The sequence below is a fragment of the Lepus europaeus genome, chromosome 4 (genome assembly GCF_033115175.1).
Source record: "Lepus europaeus isolate LE1 chromosome 4, mLepTim1.pri, whole genome shotgun sequence".
NCBI lineage: Eukaryota > Metazoa > Chordata > Mammalia > Lagomorpha > Leporidae > Lepus > Lepus europaeus.
Genome location: NC_084830.1, coordinates 22,367,682 through 22,380,481, shown reverse-complemented (window position 1 = coordinate 22,380,481; position 12,800 = coordinate 22,367,682). Strand labels below are relative to the sequence as shown.

Sequence of the window (12,800 nt, the reverse complement as noted above, 5' to 3'; positions counted from 1 at the left end):
GCAAGAACAGGCTGCTTCTGGCTGGCACTGTATGCTTAGTTTGACTTCCCCATGAGTATATAGGTATGATGTGATGTCACTCAAAGAGCATTATGTTGCAAATCAGGATACCTGGGTTCTACCTGTGGCCCTGACATGACCCTCACTAGCTGTGTGAGCCATATTACTTACACACATCCTCTAGTCTTGCAGAACATCAGTTTGCTAGTTCAGTCATTGCAGATATTTACCAAGTAGGCACAGTATGTATGAGCCTACAAGATGGCAAGGGTTGTGAGAGGTAAAATAATCTAGACCTTCTTCCACATTTATGGGAAATCTAGTTAGAATGATAGTTCTATAATAAAAGGCAGAAAGTTGAAACGCCTTAAAGGAAAGATAAGAAATTTGCTATGAAAGGTTGGGCAGGGCAGGGGGAGATCCCTACATTGCAGGGGTGGAGTTATAGTTCCTAGAGGCAGCATGTCACTGGGATCTTGAAATATGAATGTGGGAATGATTCCCACCCTCAAAAACAGGAAGATAATAGTGTTTAAGTGGTGCCTTTAGTAAAACACAGGACAAGGTACCTCCTGTCTTTTGTTCATTTTAAAGCATTTTTCTGCTCTTTCTTTAGCTCTATCATAACTACCATAGTTTTGTGTTAGGCCCTCCTTGGTTCTCACAAACATTGTCACGAGAAGCTCTTATTAGCCCATGGCCTCAGTGATATCCTTGGTCTGGTCCACTCCTTGGCTTGCTGGGACATCCTTTAGGACGTTGTTATGGGTCATCCCCTGGCTTGAGTCTCCTTGCTGGATCCCTATCAACAAAGGCTGGGCCCTGTGTGTTCAGTGTGGTGTACATGGCCCTGGCACTTCACTTTCCCCTCTATCTGGGTCTACCATTATCCCTTTACTTGGCATTGAGTCACATGTAATTATTTTAAGCTCTCAAGGATCTGCCTCACAGTTTCACGCTTTGCTTGCCCCTTGAGATGCTCTTCTGTCAGTCTGGGCTTCTTCCTCTTCCTTTCAGGTCCCATTGAGGTCTGGGCTGTTCCTTTTCAAAGACTGTAAGACTCCTTGTAAAACCACCTTTATCTCCTTAGGCTGCTAGATATCTCCTTCAGCTGTTGGGTTCCCCTACTAAGTGGCAATTCTCTGAGGACTGAAATGAGATCGGATACAATCAGAGTACTTAATATGTATCTGTTGAGGAGGGGGCAGGAGGAGGGAGGAAGAAAATAAGTAACAGAGGAAGAGAAAGAAGGAAAACATGGGTTCTAGTTAGGCTGGTGTTCAAGGGAGAAATAAAACTATGATTGTAGATCAGGATTTAGGTCATGGAAGACCTTCAGAACCAGCCTGGAATGTTTGATTTTGCATAACAGGCATCTTTAACACATGGAACTTCAACCACAAGATCATTCCTCTTCCCTTCAATACTAAAATTCTGTGAATCTGTGAATGTAGGTACTGTATTTTCTTTTCTTTACATTTCAAGTGTTCCTGAAATTAAAGGAAACAGTGCTACTTTTTCCTGGCCTCCATCTACAGGGAATATGTGTTTTCCCTAAAGCATATTTTGGTGGAGTTATGGGCCTTCATTTGCTCAGGAATTTTTATTTTGTTTTTATTTTACTTTGCAGAAATCAAGGGAGAGAAGTCAGAAAAGTTGGAATAAAAATAATTTCTTACCATAGAGATATTTCACTAGAACGATCTTTCACTTACAGCCTCCTAGCTGGATCCTTTAGATGCATAATAAAAAGCACCATGAGACTGAGTGTGAGGGATTTCGGGCCCAAATAGACACATTCGTCTCTGTTCCAGAAGGTGCAATGGCTGCTGCTTTCCATTTACTTTATCAATCAGCTTTGCATGGTACTTTCTTTCTGTAAATTTCAAACATTTTCAAACAGGACAATATAATAAGTGATAGCAATGGAAATGTCAAAAAGTGTATTGGTGCAGAAAGAAAAAACATTTTAGACAAAACTGGGTTTTGAAACAGGAATCAAGTTAAAACCTAATTCTGATTTACTAAACTTAGGTTTAAGGGATGTTACGTTTGCTTGTATTTGTTCTGTTGTAATTAGGAAAAGATGATCTGCACTAGAATGGAAGGCACTGGCTGCCACATTCATTGAACAGTGTCCTCTTCCAGCAGAGAGAGTGCACTCCAGGGTACATGGGTTCTGGAGCTCACAATTTGGGTTCAGGTTCCACTGTGTTATTGTGTGACTTTGGACAAGTGGTTTAACATCCCTACATCATTTCCTTAATCTGTAAAATATAAATATTATCTCATAGGATTGTTGCAAAGAATATATGAGCCAATCTTATAGGAGTATTATAAGGATTAAATTCATTATTTTAGAAGACTATTACAAAGGTTGACTACAGTGTGGCATTTGGAAAGCCTGTGTCTCATGTTAGAGTGCCTGGTTCAAGTTGTGAGTACTCTGCTTCCAGTTTAGCTTCCTGCTAACGCACATCCAGTGAGACAGCAGGTGATGGCTTAAGTCCTTCAGTCCCTGCCAGCAATGCCTAAGACCCAGATTAGTTTCAGGTTCCTGGTCTTCAGCTGGCCCAGCCATGGCTATTGTGGAAATTTAGGGAGTGACCCAGCAGATGCAAGATCTCTCCCTCTCTTTCTGCTTTTCAAATAAAAGTGAAAATTTTAAAAATTTTTGAGAAAAGGGATTCACTGGCTTTGCAAGGTAAAAACACCACAAATAGTGCTTGGTACATGGGAAAAGCAGTTTAAATATTAACCCCTAGCATTTTTGGTTTCTTACTACATTAAAAATGTGGAGTGTTTACTAATTTTTCGTGGCTGATTTTTGGTTTTGTTTTGTGCTCAATGCTTGAAAAGTAGTTCCCATTAACGATTTATTTAGTGGTGTGAAGAGTAGTACTTATCTCTGTTTGGACCTAGCAGTGGACGTGACTGAATCTCTTTTGGTACTTGTCCATTTGTGGAGCCTAAGGAATGAGGGAAGAGGGCGCGGCCAGTACATTTAGTTCCAAAGAGAATTTGAGCTGGCAGAGGAAGAGTGCTATGTAAATCTTATTTTTGCAGAAAATTTTTGCAATTTAAGTTTTTTTAAACAGAATCAACACTTTTTCTAATGCTCTAGAGGTCCACTACTTGAGTATGTGTTAAATATTTTTTTTCAATCAATGTAGTTAAAATGAAGCACAGATTGGCTTGTCCTCCAGACTTGAAGTGAAACTCAACCATCCATTCATTCAATCAACACATTTTTTTGAGCACCTGGCATGTCCCAGGCATAGTCCTAGGAGTTGGGATACAAAAGCCTATAAACTTGACTTAGCCTCATCCTTGTAGAAGTCACAGTTCAAGAGAGGATCTGCCTTCTCTAGGGAAGTTGGAATCCTTCCTTATCTTTTTCATTACTTTCTTATTCATGTGCTCCCTGCTCCAAATAGTGACCATATCATGGAATGATAATGTGTTAGCCTTGTAAGGGACCCCTGAGGCTACTTAATATACTTTGGCCCCATCTTAAAAAGAATTTCAAGGCGTTTAAATGGCTTTTCATTGATTAAATCATTGATTGAATTTGTGATCTTGAAAAATTACCTTATGGCACACTACAGTGTAAATTTATAGAAGTCTTTATAAAGTTCATGGAAAATGTGCATCATGAAAAATCTATGTATGGATCTCAAAATTTTGCACCAAAATAATCTTTTAATTATGTGTTACATACTTTTTGAAGTACACACATACTTCTAGTTGAAATCAGTTAATATTCTTTTCATTTTATTTTACTTTTAAAGATTTAATTATTTGAAAGAGAGAGAGAGAATCTTCCATCTGCTGGTTCACTCCCCAAATGGCTACAATAGCCAGAGCTGGGCTGATCTGAAGGTAGGAGCCAGGAGCTTCTTCCTGCTATCCCATGTGAGTGCAGAACACTTGAACGATTTTCAGTTGCTTCCCCAGGCCATTAGCAGGGAGTTGGATTGGAAGTGAAACAGCAGGGGCTCAAATAAGCACCCATGTGAGATGCGTGTGCTGCAGACAGCAGCTTTATCAGTTAGGCCACAGAGCCAGCCACTCTTTCCATTTTGTTAACAAAGCAAAAGGAAACCCAAGGCCAAAGGAAGTAAACAGCAGTCTTAGATTTATAATAAATATTTCAGTTTCATATTGGACTTAATCAGGATATTTGAGTGACTCTTTTAAGGAAGATATTGACTAGGTGGTTTGGGGAATATAAAATAAGTATGATTCTCTGTTTTTGGGATCTTATCACCTACCAGAGAAGGAAAACCCACCCGTTAATTTGAAATTAAATATATACAACAAAAATTTAGTGTCAAATTTTATGTCAAGGTACATACTTCATTAGACTATTCCTATTGTTAATATTTAATTGGTAATATTTATGCTTAATATTCTTCTCACATTTCAAATTTCTTATATGCTGAGTTGACCAGGCCCTTGAAAATAAGAAGTTCTAATTTGAAGAGTAAGTGGTAGGGAGGTTGAGTCTGAGTTTCAAAAGACTTTGGATTCCTGGACTCGGGTTTTTTCCCATGAATGTCTGAGAACCACTGAGTGATCTTGAGTAGAAGAAAGGCTGCCATCAATTAGTAGTCACTGAGCTTTCTAAGGTATTATAGGGAGTTGAGATTAGTCGGTGGAAATAGATGGACTGGCAGTAAGGTCATTAATTAGGGATGTCAATTAGAAGATGGCTACAGGCCGGCGCCATGGCTCAACAAGCTAATCCTCCGCCTTGCGGCGCCAGCACAGCGGGTTCTAGTCCCAGTTGGGGTGCCGGTTTCTGTCCCAGTTGCCCCTCTTCCAGGCCAGCTCTCTGCTGTGGCCAGGGAGTGCAGTGGAGGATGGCCCAAGTGCTTGGGCCCTGCACCCCATGGGAGACCAGGAGAAGCACCTGGCTCCTGCCTTGGGATCAGCGCGGTGCACTGGCCGCGGTGGCCATTGGAGGGTGAACCAACAGCAAAGGAAGACCTTTCTGTCTGTCTCTCTCTCACTGTCCACTCTGTCAAAAAAAAAAAAGGCTACAAATGCCTTGGTGTGAGATGGCAAGGGTAGCATCTGAATTGGTGGGACAGAAGAGATGAATGTGAAAGGCAATACAATGCAGTTAAAAAATAGAGTATGTATTGAATACTTGTAGACATAGAGGAATAGGAAGGAAAACATATTAGGGACAATCTTTACTTGCTCAGGAGACTCAACTGTGAGCTTCTCTTCTTCCCAACTCCTCTTTTCCTGGAAAGCCAGTCTACTTATGACATCATGGGGTAAATCCAGAATTTTGAGTTTGAGTAACTGTTAACTGAATAGAAATTTTGGAGAGCACACTGAATTTCTTGGGGCCTGTTGAGGTTGAAGTAATGACTGAGCACAACCTGACAATGTCGCACATTTGATGTACAAATTCCATTTACTCTCCTTGGAGAAGTGAGTGTAAAATTTTGTTCAATGAACCTTGCCTAAGAGTGGAAACAAAAATATGAAATCCTTCTGAAGACGTGTTTTATGTCATGAGTATACTTTTTATTGCTGTGGTACTGCAAATGTCTCTTATTCAGGAAATTTTTTAAAATAATTGTGACATCTTCCTTGGATTGAATACTAGCAAAGCCACATTGAAAAACAATAATTCAGCTGAGAATTAATATAATTGTGTTCTTTTACTGAGGATAAATAGGGAGAATTGTATAGCATCCCATCTCATATTTGAATTTCTAGGTTGAGAGATCTGTTCTTTGCTTCAGATATATTCCTTTAATACTGCAATAATTTATTCAGTAGAAATGTGTGAAATAAGTTACAAAGCAGCAGCAGAATACAGTAGAGTGTGGCAAAAGGTGAAAGACCCATTCAGTAAAGATGTAGGTTACAAAGAAATAGTGTTGCATTCCAATTTACATAAAAAGGCTGGAGGATAAAAATGTTGAGAAAAGCTATTTATGCCTGGTGGGATTACAGGTTGTTGTCTGTCTTACTCCTGTTCTTGTATAACTGTTTTTGTTGTGGAATTTCTAGTGCTAAGAAAAAGGTCTTCAGTGTCTGCCAATAATAACTGATAGAATCAAAAACGATAGAATTAAGAACGATTCAACATGGGAAGCAGGATACACAGCAGACTCAGATTGGCAGATGCCCTAAACAGCACTCTGGCCTCAGAATCAGCCCTTACGGCATTCGGATCTGCTTAAAAGCCCATGAGAGTATTTTAGGCATGGAAAGCCAAGACACTGTGGCAAAAAATGGTCTAAATGAAAGATCTTTGTGAGTGAGATCCCAGTGGAAAGAAGGGGCCATCAAAGGAGGTAACTTTCTCTGAAGGGAGGAGAGAACTTCCACTTTGATTATGGCCTTGTCCAAATAAGGTCAGAGTTTGTGAACTCAAGAGGATTCCATAGCCTTTGGCAGCTCATGACAAAAGCCTTGGGTGATCACTGACGTCATAAATAAGAATGTCAATTGTAAATCAACAACGGGAGTCACTGTGTACTTACTCCTCATGTAGGATCTCTGTCCTTAATGTGTTGTACTATGTGAATTAATGGTAAAACTAGTACTCAAACAGTACTTTATACTTTGTGTGTCTGTATAGGTGCAAACTGGAAATCTTTACTTAGTGTATATTAAGTTGATCTTCTGTATATGAAGATAATTGAAAATTAATCTTGATAAAGAATGGGATGGGAGAGGGAGTGGGAGATGAGATGGTTGCAGATGGGAGGGATGTTATGGGGGGAAAAGCCGCTATAATCCAAAAGTTGTACTTTCGAAATTTATATTTATTAAATAAAAGTTTAAAAAAAAGAAAAAGGTCTTAACAAAATAAGAAAAGATGCATGCTGGCTGGTTTGAGCGATGTGTGGTATCCTAGGTAACTCGACAATTTTCTCACTTCCAGGGTGTCCCCGGTCCAAAGGGAGAGCGAGGAGAGCGCGTAAGTGTTCTGTGGCTCTGCTCAAAGGCTGCAGCTGGCTGTACACCATCCAGTGCATGAGCCTGTTAAAGGATGACTATTTCCTACAGTGGTTATTCATTGCTGTGACGCCATTTCCTTGTCTTCCCTCTACCTTATTCGACTGGGAACACATTTTTCAGTGGAAAAAGCCCTAAGATGAAGTCAGAAGAGCTAGTTTATATTACTTTACTGCTACCATCTACCTTGATAACCTGGGCATGCTTCCTAAGCACAAAATGAGGAGAATCAAACTCATTTAACTCACAAAGTGAATTTCAAAGGAAATTGTATGGAAGCAAAAGGGCTATAGAAAACTTAAAGCTCTCTACAAATGCTAAGTAATAGCATGGGAGTCCTGCTTTTCCTGATAGCCCAGTATTGGAACCCAAGCAGACAATGACAGGAATAGAATTAAAGAACTGACCTCCAAATTTAAGTCAGTTTCTCTCTCCTTTAAGAAGTGATGCAGCTGCTAATACAATTGGGCTATTGGCTATAATAGAAAAGCAGTGGCTCTAGGCTCATCCACTTACCTCTGTGAAATCTTGGGCAATGTACTTAACACTATTCTGCTATAAAATGGGTTTAACATCTTTCCTCTGAGTTATTATTAGTATTAAATGAATCACTGCTTGAGAAAGTGCTATATTTTATAAGCTCTAAAGAGCTGTAAATGAGGCATTAAATATATATGGTTTGTTTCAAAACTATTAAATCTTTGGAATCTGGGATAGAAATACTTGCACCTTTTCGTTTGAATAAGACTCTTGAGAATCTTGAGCCATGAATGTCAAATTGCCCTCTCCTCTACGTGCAGCTTCCTATGTTCTGTTAGGAGCCGAAGAGCCCTGATGGCATCAGTGGGTCCAAGTCAGAGCCACATCCTGGAAGTCCTGGTGTGTGGCAAGGCCTGTGCCTGCGAGTCAGGACTGTGCTTTTTTCTCATCCAGGGTGACCTGCAGTCCCAAGCCATGGTGAGAGCAGTGGCACGTCAAGTATGTGAACAGCTCATCCAGAGTAAGTACACTGCGGTTGTGCAGGTTGGTTCACCTTACTTGTCCCAGTGGGCCTTTCCCATGAGCATAAAGACTTAGGGGAATATCTCTGAAGCTTTGTCTTGGTGCAGACATGTAAGAAGACATACAGTTGTGTTTTAAAAAATTATTTAAGAGAATTGGAGATGCAGACAGAATTCTTGTCTACTAACTCAGCTGCAAATGGCTAAAATGGCTTGGGGGCCAGAAGCCAGGAGCTGGAAACCCAGTGCAGGTCTTCCATGTGGGTGGTAGAATCTAATCATCCAAGCCATTGCTGCTGCCCCCAGCATTGGTAGAAAGCTGAAATGAAGAGCCAGAGCTAGGACATAAAGCCAGGTCCGCATATATGAGATTCAAGCATCCCAACCAGTGGCTTAACAGCTAGGCCAAATGGCTACACAGACTCATAGTATTTAAGTCAATATTTCCTTATTATTAAAATCCATTTTACATCTGTCATCTTCTGTTTAGCCTAAGGTCCTTCCCTTTATTTTTTAGATTTTATGCCAAAATACACACATTTTCACACACGCTGAGACAGATTTGTTGCGACATCTGATTAGACTTATGACACTGGGCTTCATGCCAAAAATTACATTGAAACACACCTGATAACTGTCCCTTTTCTTCATATTAAACTTGAACTTTTCAACAGCATTGTGTTTCAATGACAGATTCCTGCTCATCCATTTACTAACCCTCCCATTTTGCATATTTTCTTCCTATTCACTGAATATATATTTTGTCTCAATCTAGTCAGAAATTCCCTTGTGTGTATTCTTCTCTTTTAAATAATTTATTCAGTATGAGGAAGATCTGCAGCCAAATAGAGATGAACTATTCTTCTCAAACCCACCCAACTCTAGCCTGATTCCTGCCCGCAACCTCCCAGGAGATCAGGGCTGACATTACCTGAGTAGCTACCTTGTTTACTTTAGGATTATATTTATTTTAACACAAGAAAAGTTGAGTGTTAGGTCAGGGGAGCCCTGTAGGGCTGGGTCTAGATTACCATCCAGAGTTCTGCAGTAAATCCAGATGTCACCCTGGGGAAGCCATGAAGTGAGGAAATGCAGGGACTTCACAGAATTTTCATTAAGGTAAGAACATCAGGGAAAACCAAATACAAACCTACTGTCTTCTCACAACTGTAGTAATGCTCCCTTTAGTTTAACTTTATGTTATACATGTTGTCCAAACTGGCTGTAAGTGTTTGAGAGAGAGAATTTGTCGTTAAATTAAAATAACTCATTTAATACTAAAATGAGATCTTTAAAAATATGATTTATAAAAGGGAAATAGAACATTAGTCATTTTTGTAGTATAATGCATCCAAATTTGGCCCATATTGGATTATTTGGCAGGTTTCTCATTTCAAGCGTACTGTGTAAATAAATGGACTGTTATTGTAGGAAAAATGAGGGATACATTTTATGATTCATAGACCACAATGAGAAGAAAGCATCATGATATTTTCTTATTCTACTATAGAATAAAAATTTGTGTGAATATATGATTATTTAAAACCTGCCCTAAAAATTGAGGGCTCAAAATTGTATTTTGCCCCTTAGGAATTCTCAGATTCTTGTAAATGACTTCTAGAAGGTGGGGTCCGGAAGTTGGCCAGGAAAGTTCAATTAAGTTTTTAGAATAGGAAGGCCCTGCCTGTCAATTCAGATCTAAGGGAAGGAAATGGAAGAGATTCTATCCAGCCCACTCAGAGGCGGTATTTCTGGCACCTCAACCTTGTTCCCAAATGCAGCTTTGATTTTCTCTGTGCTCCTTATTTTATTCCTTGGGCTCTCACTGAGAACCTGATTAACTGGTTAGCCTATGATTTTTTTTTACAAGCTCAGTCATCTGGTTTTCAGTTCTCAGTAGATAAGATTACATGAAAAAGGGTTAGATGGGAAACTGTGCAAGGCCAAAGTGATGACAGCCTCGAGAATGGTAAAGGATTACCCCCTTGTCCAGGGAGAAGAGAAAGACACAGATGCAGCTATGTCTTAGCTGCCCAGAAAGCAATAGACATGGCTACTGATGGCCCTCAAGACATCAGGGAGACCCTTGTGACATCACAGTCCTGTGCTTAAGAAGGCAGTGAATTAGAAATGATCCCTCAAAAGATGGCTGCTATTTGTCTTTAAAAATATTTAAATTTATTTAAGAGGCAGAGAGAGAGAGAGAGGGAGGGAGGGAAGGAGGTAGGGAAACTCATTTGCTGGTTCATTTCCCAACTGACTGTGACAACTCAGCCAGCGCCAAAGTGAGGAGCTGGGAACTCAGTCTTGGGCTCCCATGTGAGTGGCAGCAATAAAATCACTTAAGCCATCAGTGGTACCTCCGAGGATCTGTATTAGCAGGAATCTGGAATCAGGAGCCAGAGCCAAGAATCAAACCCAGGCACACTGATAATGTGGATTGCAGACATCTTGATTGGCATTTTAATCGCTAGGCTGAATTCCCAAGTTTTTATTTCTCCCTTTGCAAATATTTAAATGAAAAATAAAGCACCTAGGAAATTCACTTACTTGGGAAAAAAAAAATCTCCTGATGATGATGCTGGAAGAATGAGGAACCATAGTATCAAATACTTTATAAATATGTATTTCCAGTTGTTAAAAACTATATTCTTCCAGGCATAATTGAGTTAAGAGGCGATGGGGTTGAGAGCCAGATTTGTTTTTTAGAAAAACTGATGGACGTTTCTGCAGCTGGGACCCAAGTAAGTGTTCCTGAAAGAAAATCTTGGCAGCAAAAAGAGGAGTTGAGACACTGCTTGTCTGGGGATTTGTGAGCAAGAGGGTGGAGCAGGCTTTATGGGTTGGAAAAAAGACAATTTGGGGGAAATTTCTAGAGAAAAAGGCAGCTGGGTAAGGGTTCAGGGGTCAGATAAATGTTGGGGGTGAAAATAAAATTTATGACTTCTGCTCAATGGTGTTTATTGAGATGCTGACGTGAACTGTAGAATTCCAAATATATGAGATGTGCCTTGAGTACAATCCAGCCACTACTATCATCCAAAGTAAAACGTAAAAAAATGTTAAGTTGGAAATCGACATTTCAGAGAGGTGTGCTTTTTCTCTCTTGGTGGATGTCTAATGAAATTGTTCAAAGCCTTAACAAATAAGTCCCCCCAGACCCCTCTGTGGGCCAGTTCATTGAATGCTTGCTTTATGCTTCCTGCCTCAGGTCACATGGCCAGATACACAGCCATCCTCAACCAGATTCCCAGCCACTCCTCATCCATCCGGACCATCCAAGGCCCTCCTGGGGAGCCCGGGAGACCAGGTTCACCTGGAACACCTGGAGAACAAGGACCCCCGGGCTCACCAGGCTTCCCAGGAAGTGCAGGCGTGCCAGGGACCCCAGGAGAACGAGGTAAGCTGGATCACTCCTCCGGTACAGTTGCTTGAGATGGGTACATTGAAGCATGGCACAACAGTGACGCTTCCCCTTCTCCACCTGCAATTCAATATCTTACTTATTCCCAAGATGGAGAAAAGAACAGTGTACAACATGTTTATCCAGAGCCATATCTGTTAATAGAACAGTAGAGGCTCAAAACCCCAACACAACTCTAAGAGGCTTTTGAGCTAACAGAAGGAAGATATTCCCTCCAGAGAGACCAATTCAGATAAGCTGCCTCTTCCAGGTTGAAGAATTAGGAGATGATGTCTCCCTTGGGGAAAACATGATATCACAGGAGTCATGACAGCAGACTTCATTTAGTATGCATATGTAGTGCTTCTTTTGTGCAGTGCCCACACTGGGCAACACTCCGTGGCATTTCTGGGAAGAGTTACAAGTTATGCGGACACAGGTTCACATATCCCTACGTAGACGGTGTCAGCTCCAAACTTCAAGTACTGTTTGTGGCTCACTGTTCTGTACTATGAGTTGATAGCATAAGAGTTTCATGGGCCAGTGTTTTGTCTTTGCCATGAAACTTTCACTAAAATTAAGATCCTATTTTGCCTTATTTTCTACTATCTACAGGTCTTAGAAGTAATCCAAAGGTAAGACTCACTTGGTTGAATTTCGTCGAGTTTCTATAACTATCAGCATCTCCCAATCCAGAAGCAGATAAAACAGATATGTGAAATGGGGTTCCACAATAACCCTGAGGACAGTGATGGGAAAAGGGACAACTGATAAAACTACTTTCTAAAAACAGTTTCTAGAATAATGTGTGGTATAGCTAACTGTTGCCTATTTACCTGTGAGTCATGTTACTTTTGTGAGATGAATAGCATATAAATGTGGGATATAAAGTGTACATTACAAAAATATTTCACATTTGTTCTTGATCCACGTCGATCAGCCTTGTACATGTCTACCTCTGTACTTTTATACATATTCTTTCCCCTTTGGAAATATCCCTTTCTTTGTCTATTGTAGACATTACTCTTAGCTCAACCTTCAGCTAACACCTACCTCATGCGTGAAGCTTTTGTTGGTCAGCCTAGACCACAAACACCTCCACCCCTGAACACCTACAGTACTTGCTGGCCATTCTTCTCATTTCGGGGTTCATCAGATGTTAGTGAGCAGCTAGATCACCTCTGATTGCTTTGTATGATGTCTAATAGGTACTCACTAACTCATTGTTGCTTTGACTGTGATCCAGTTCCGATTTTCCTTTGAGGATTTTCCTATGTTAGGGCACAGAATCAGTAGACATAAAGACATAATGTTTCCATAACACACCAAGACCTGGCAGCCTGGAAGGTGGCTGCCTCTGTCAGCAGGGTGCTCTGTGATCATGCTAGTGATGGAGAAATTGTGAC

General features: G+C 40.5%; 1 protein-coding gene across 4 annotated transcripts in view; it reads left to right on the top strand.

Annotated features, from left to right (window-relative positions):
- The window catches only part of COL14A1 (collagen type XIV alpha 1 chain), a 264,888-nt gene that overhangs the window by 226,140 nt on the left and 25,948 nt on the right, over positions 1-12,800 (top strand). For all 4 annotated transcript variants that reach the window (XM_062188053.1, XM_062188054.1, XM_062188052.1 and 1 more), the window contains exons 43-45: positions 6,917-6,952; positions 7,924-7,990; positions 11,203-11,391. In XM_062188053.1, coding sequence (XP_062044037.1) covers positions 6,917-6,952; positions 7,924-7,990; positions 11,203-11,391 — 292 coding nt within the window. The remainder of the gene's footprint in view (positions 1-6,916; positions 6,953-7,923; positions 7,991-11,202; positions 11,392-12,800) is intronic.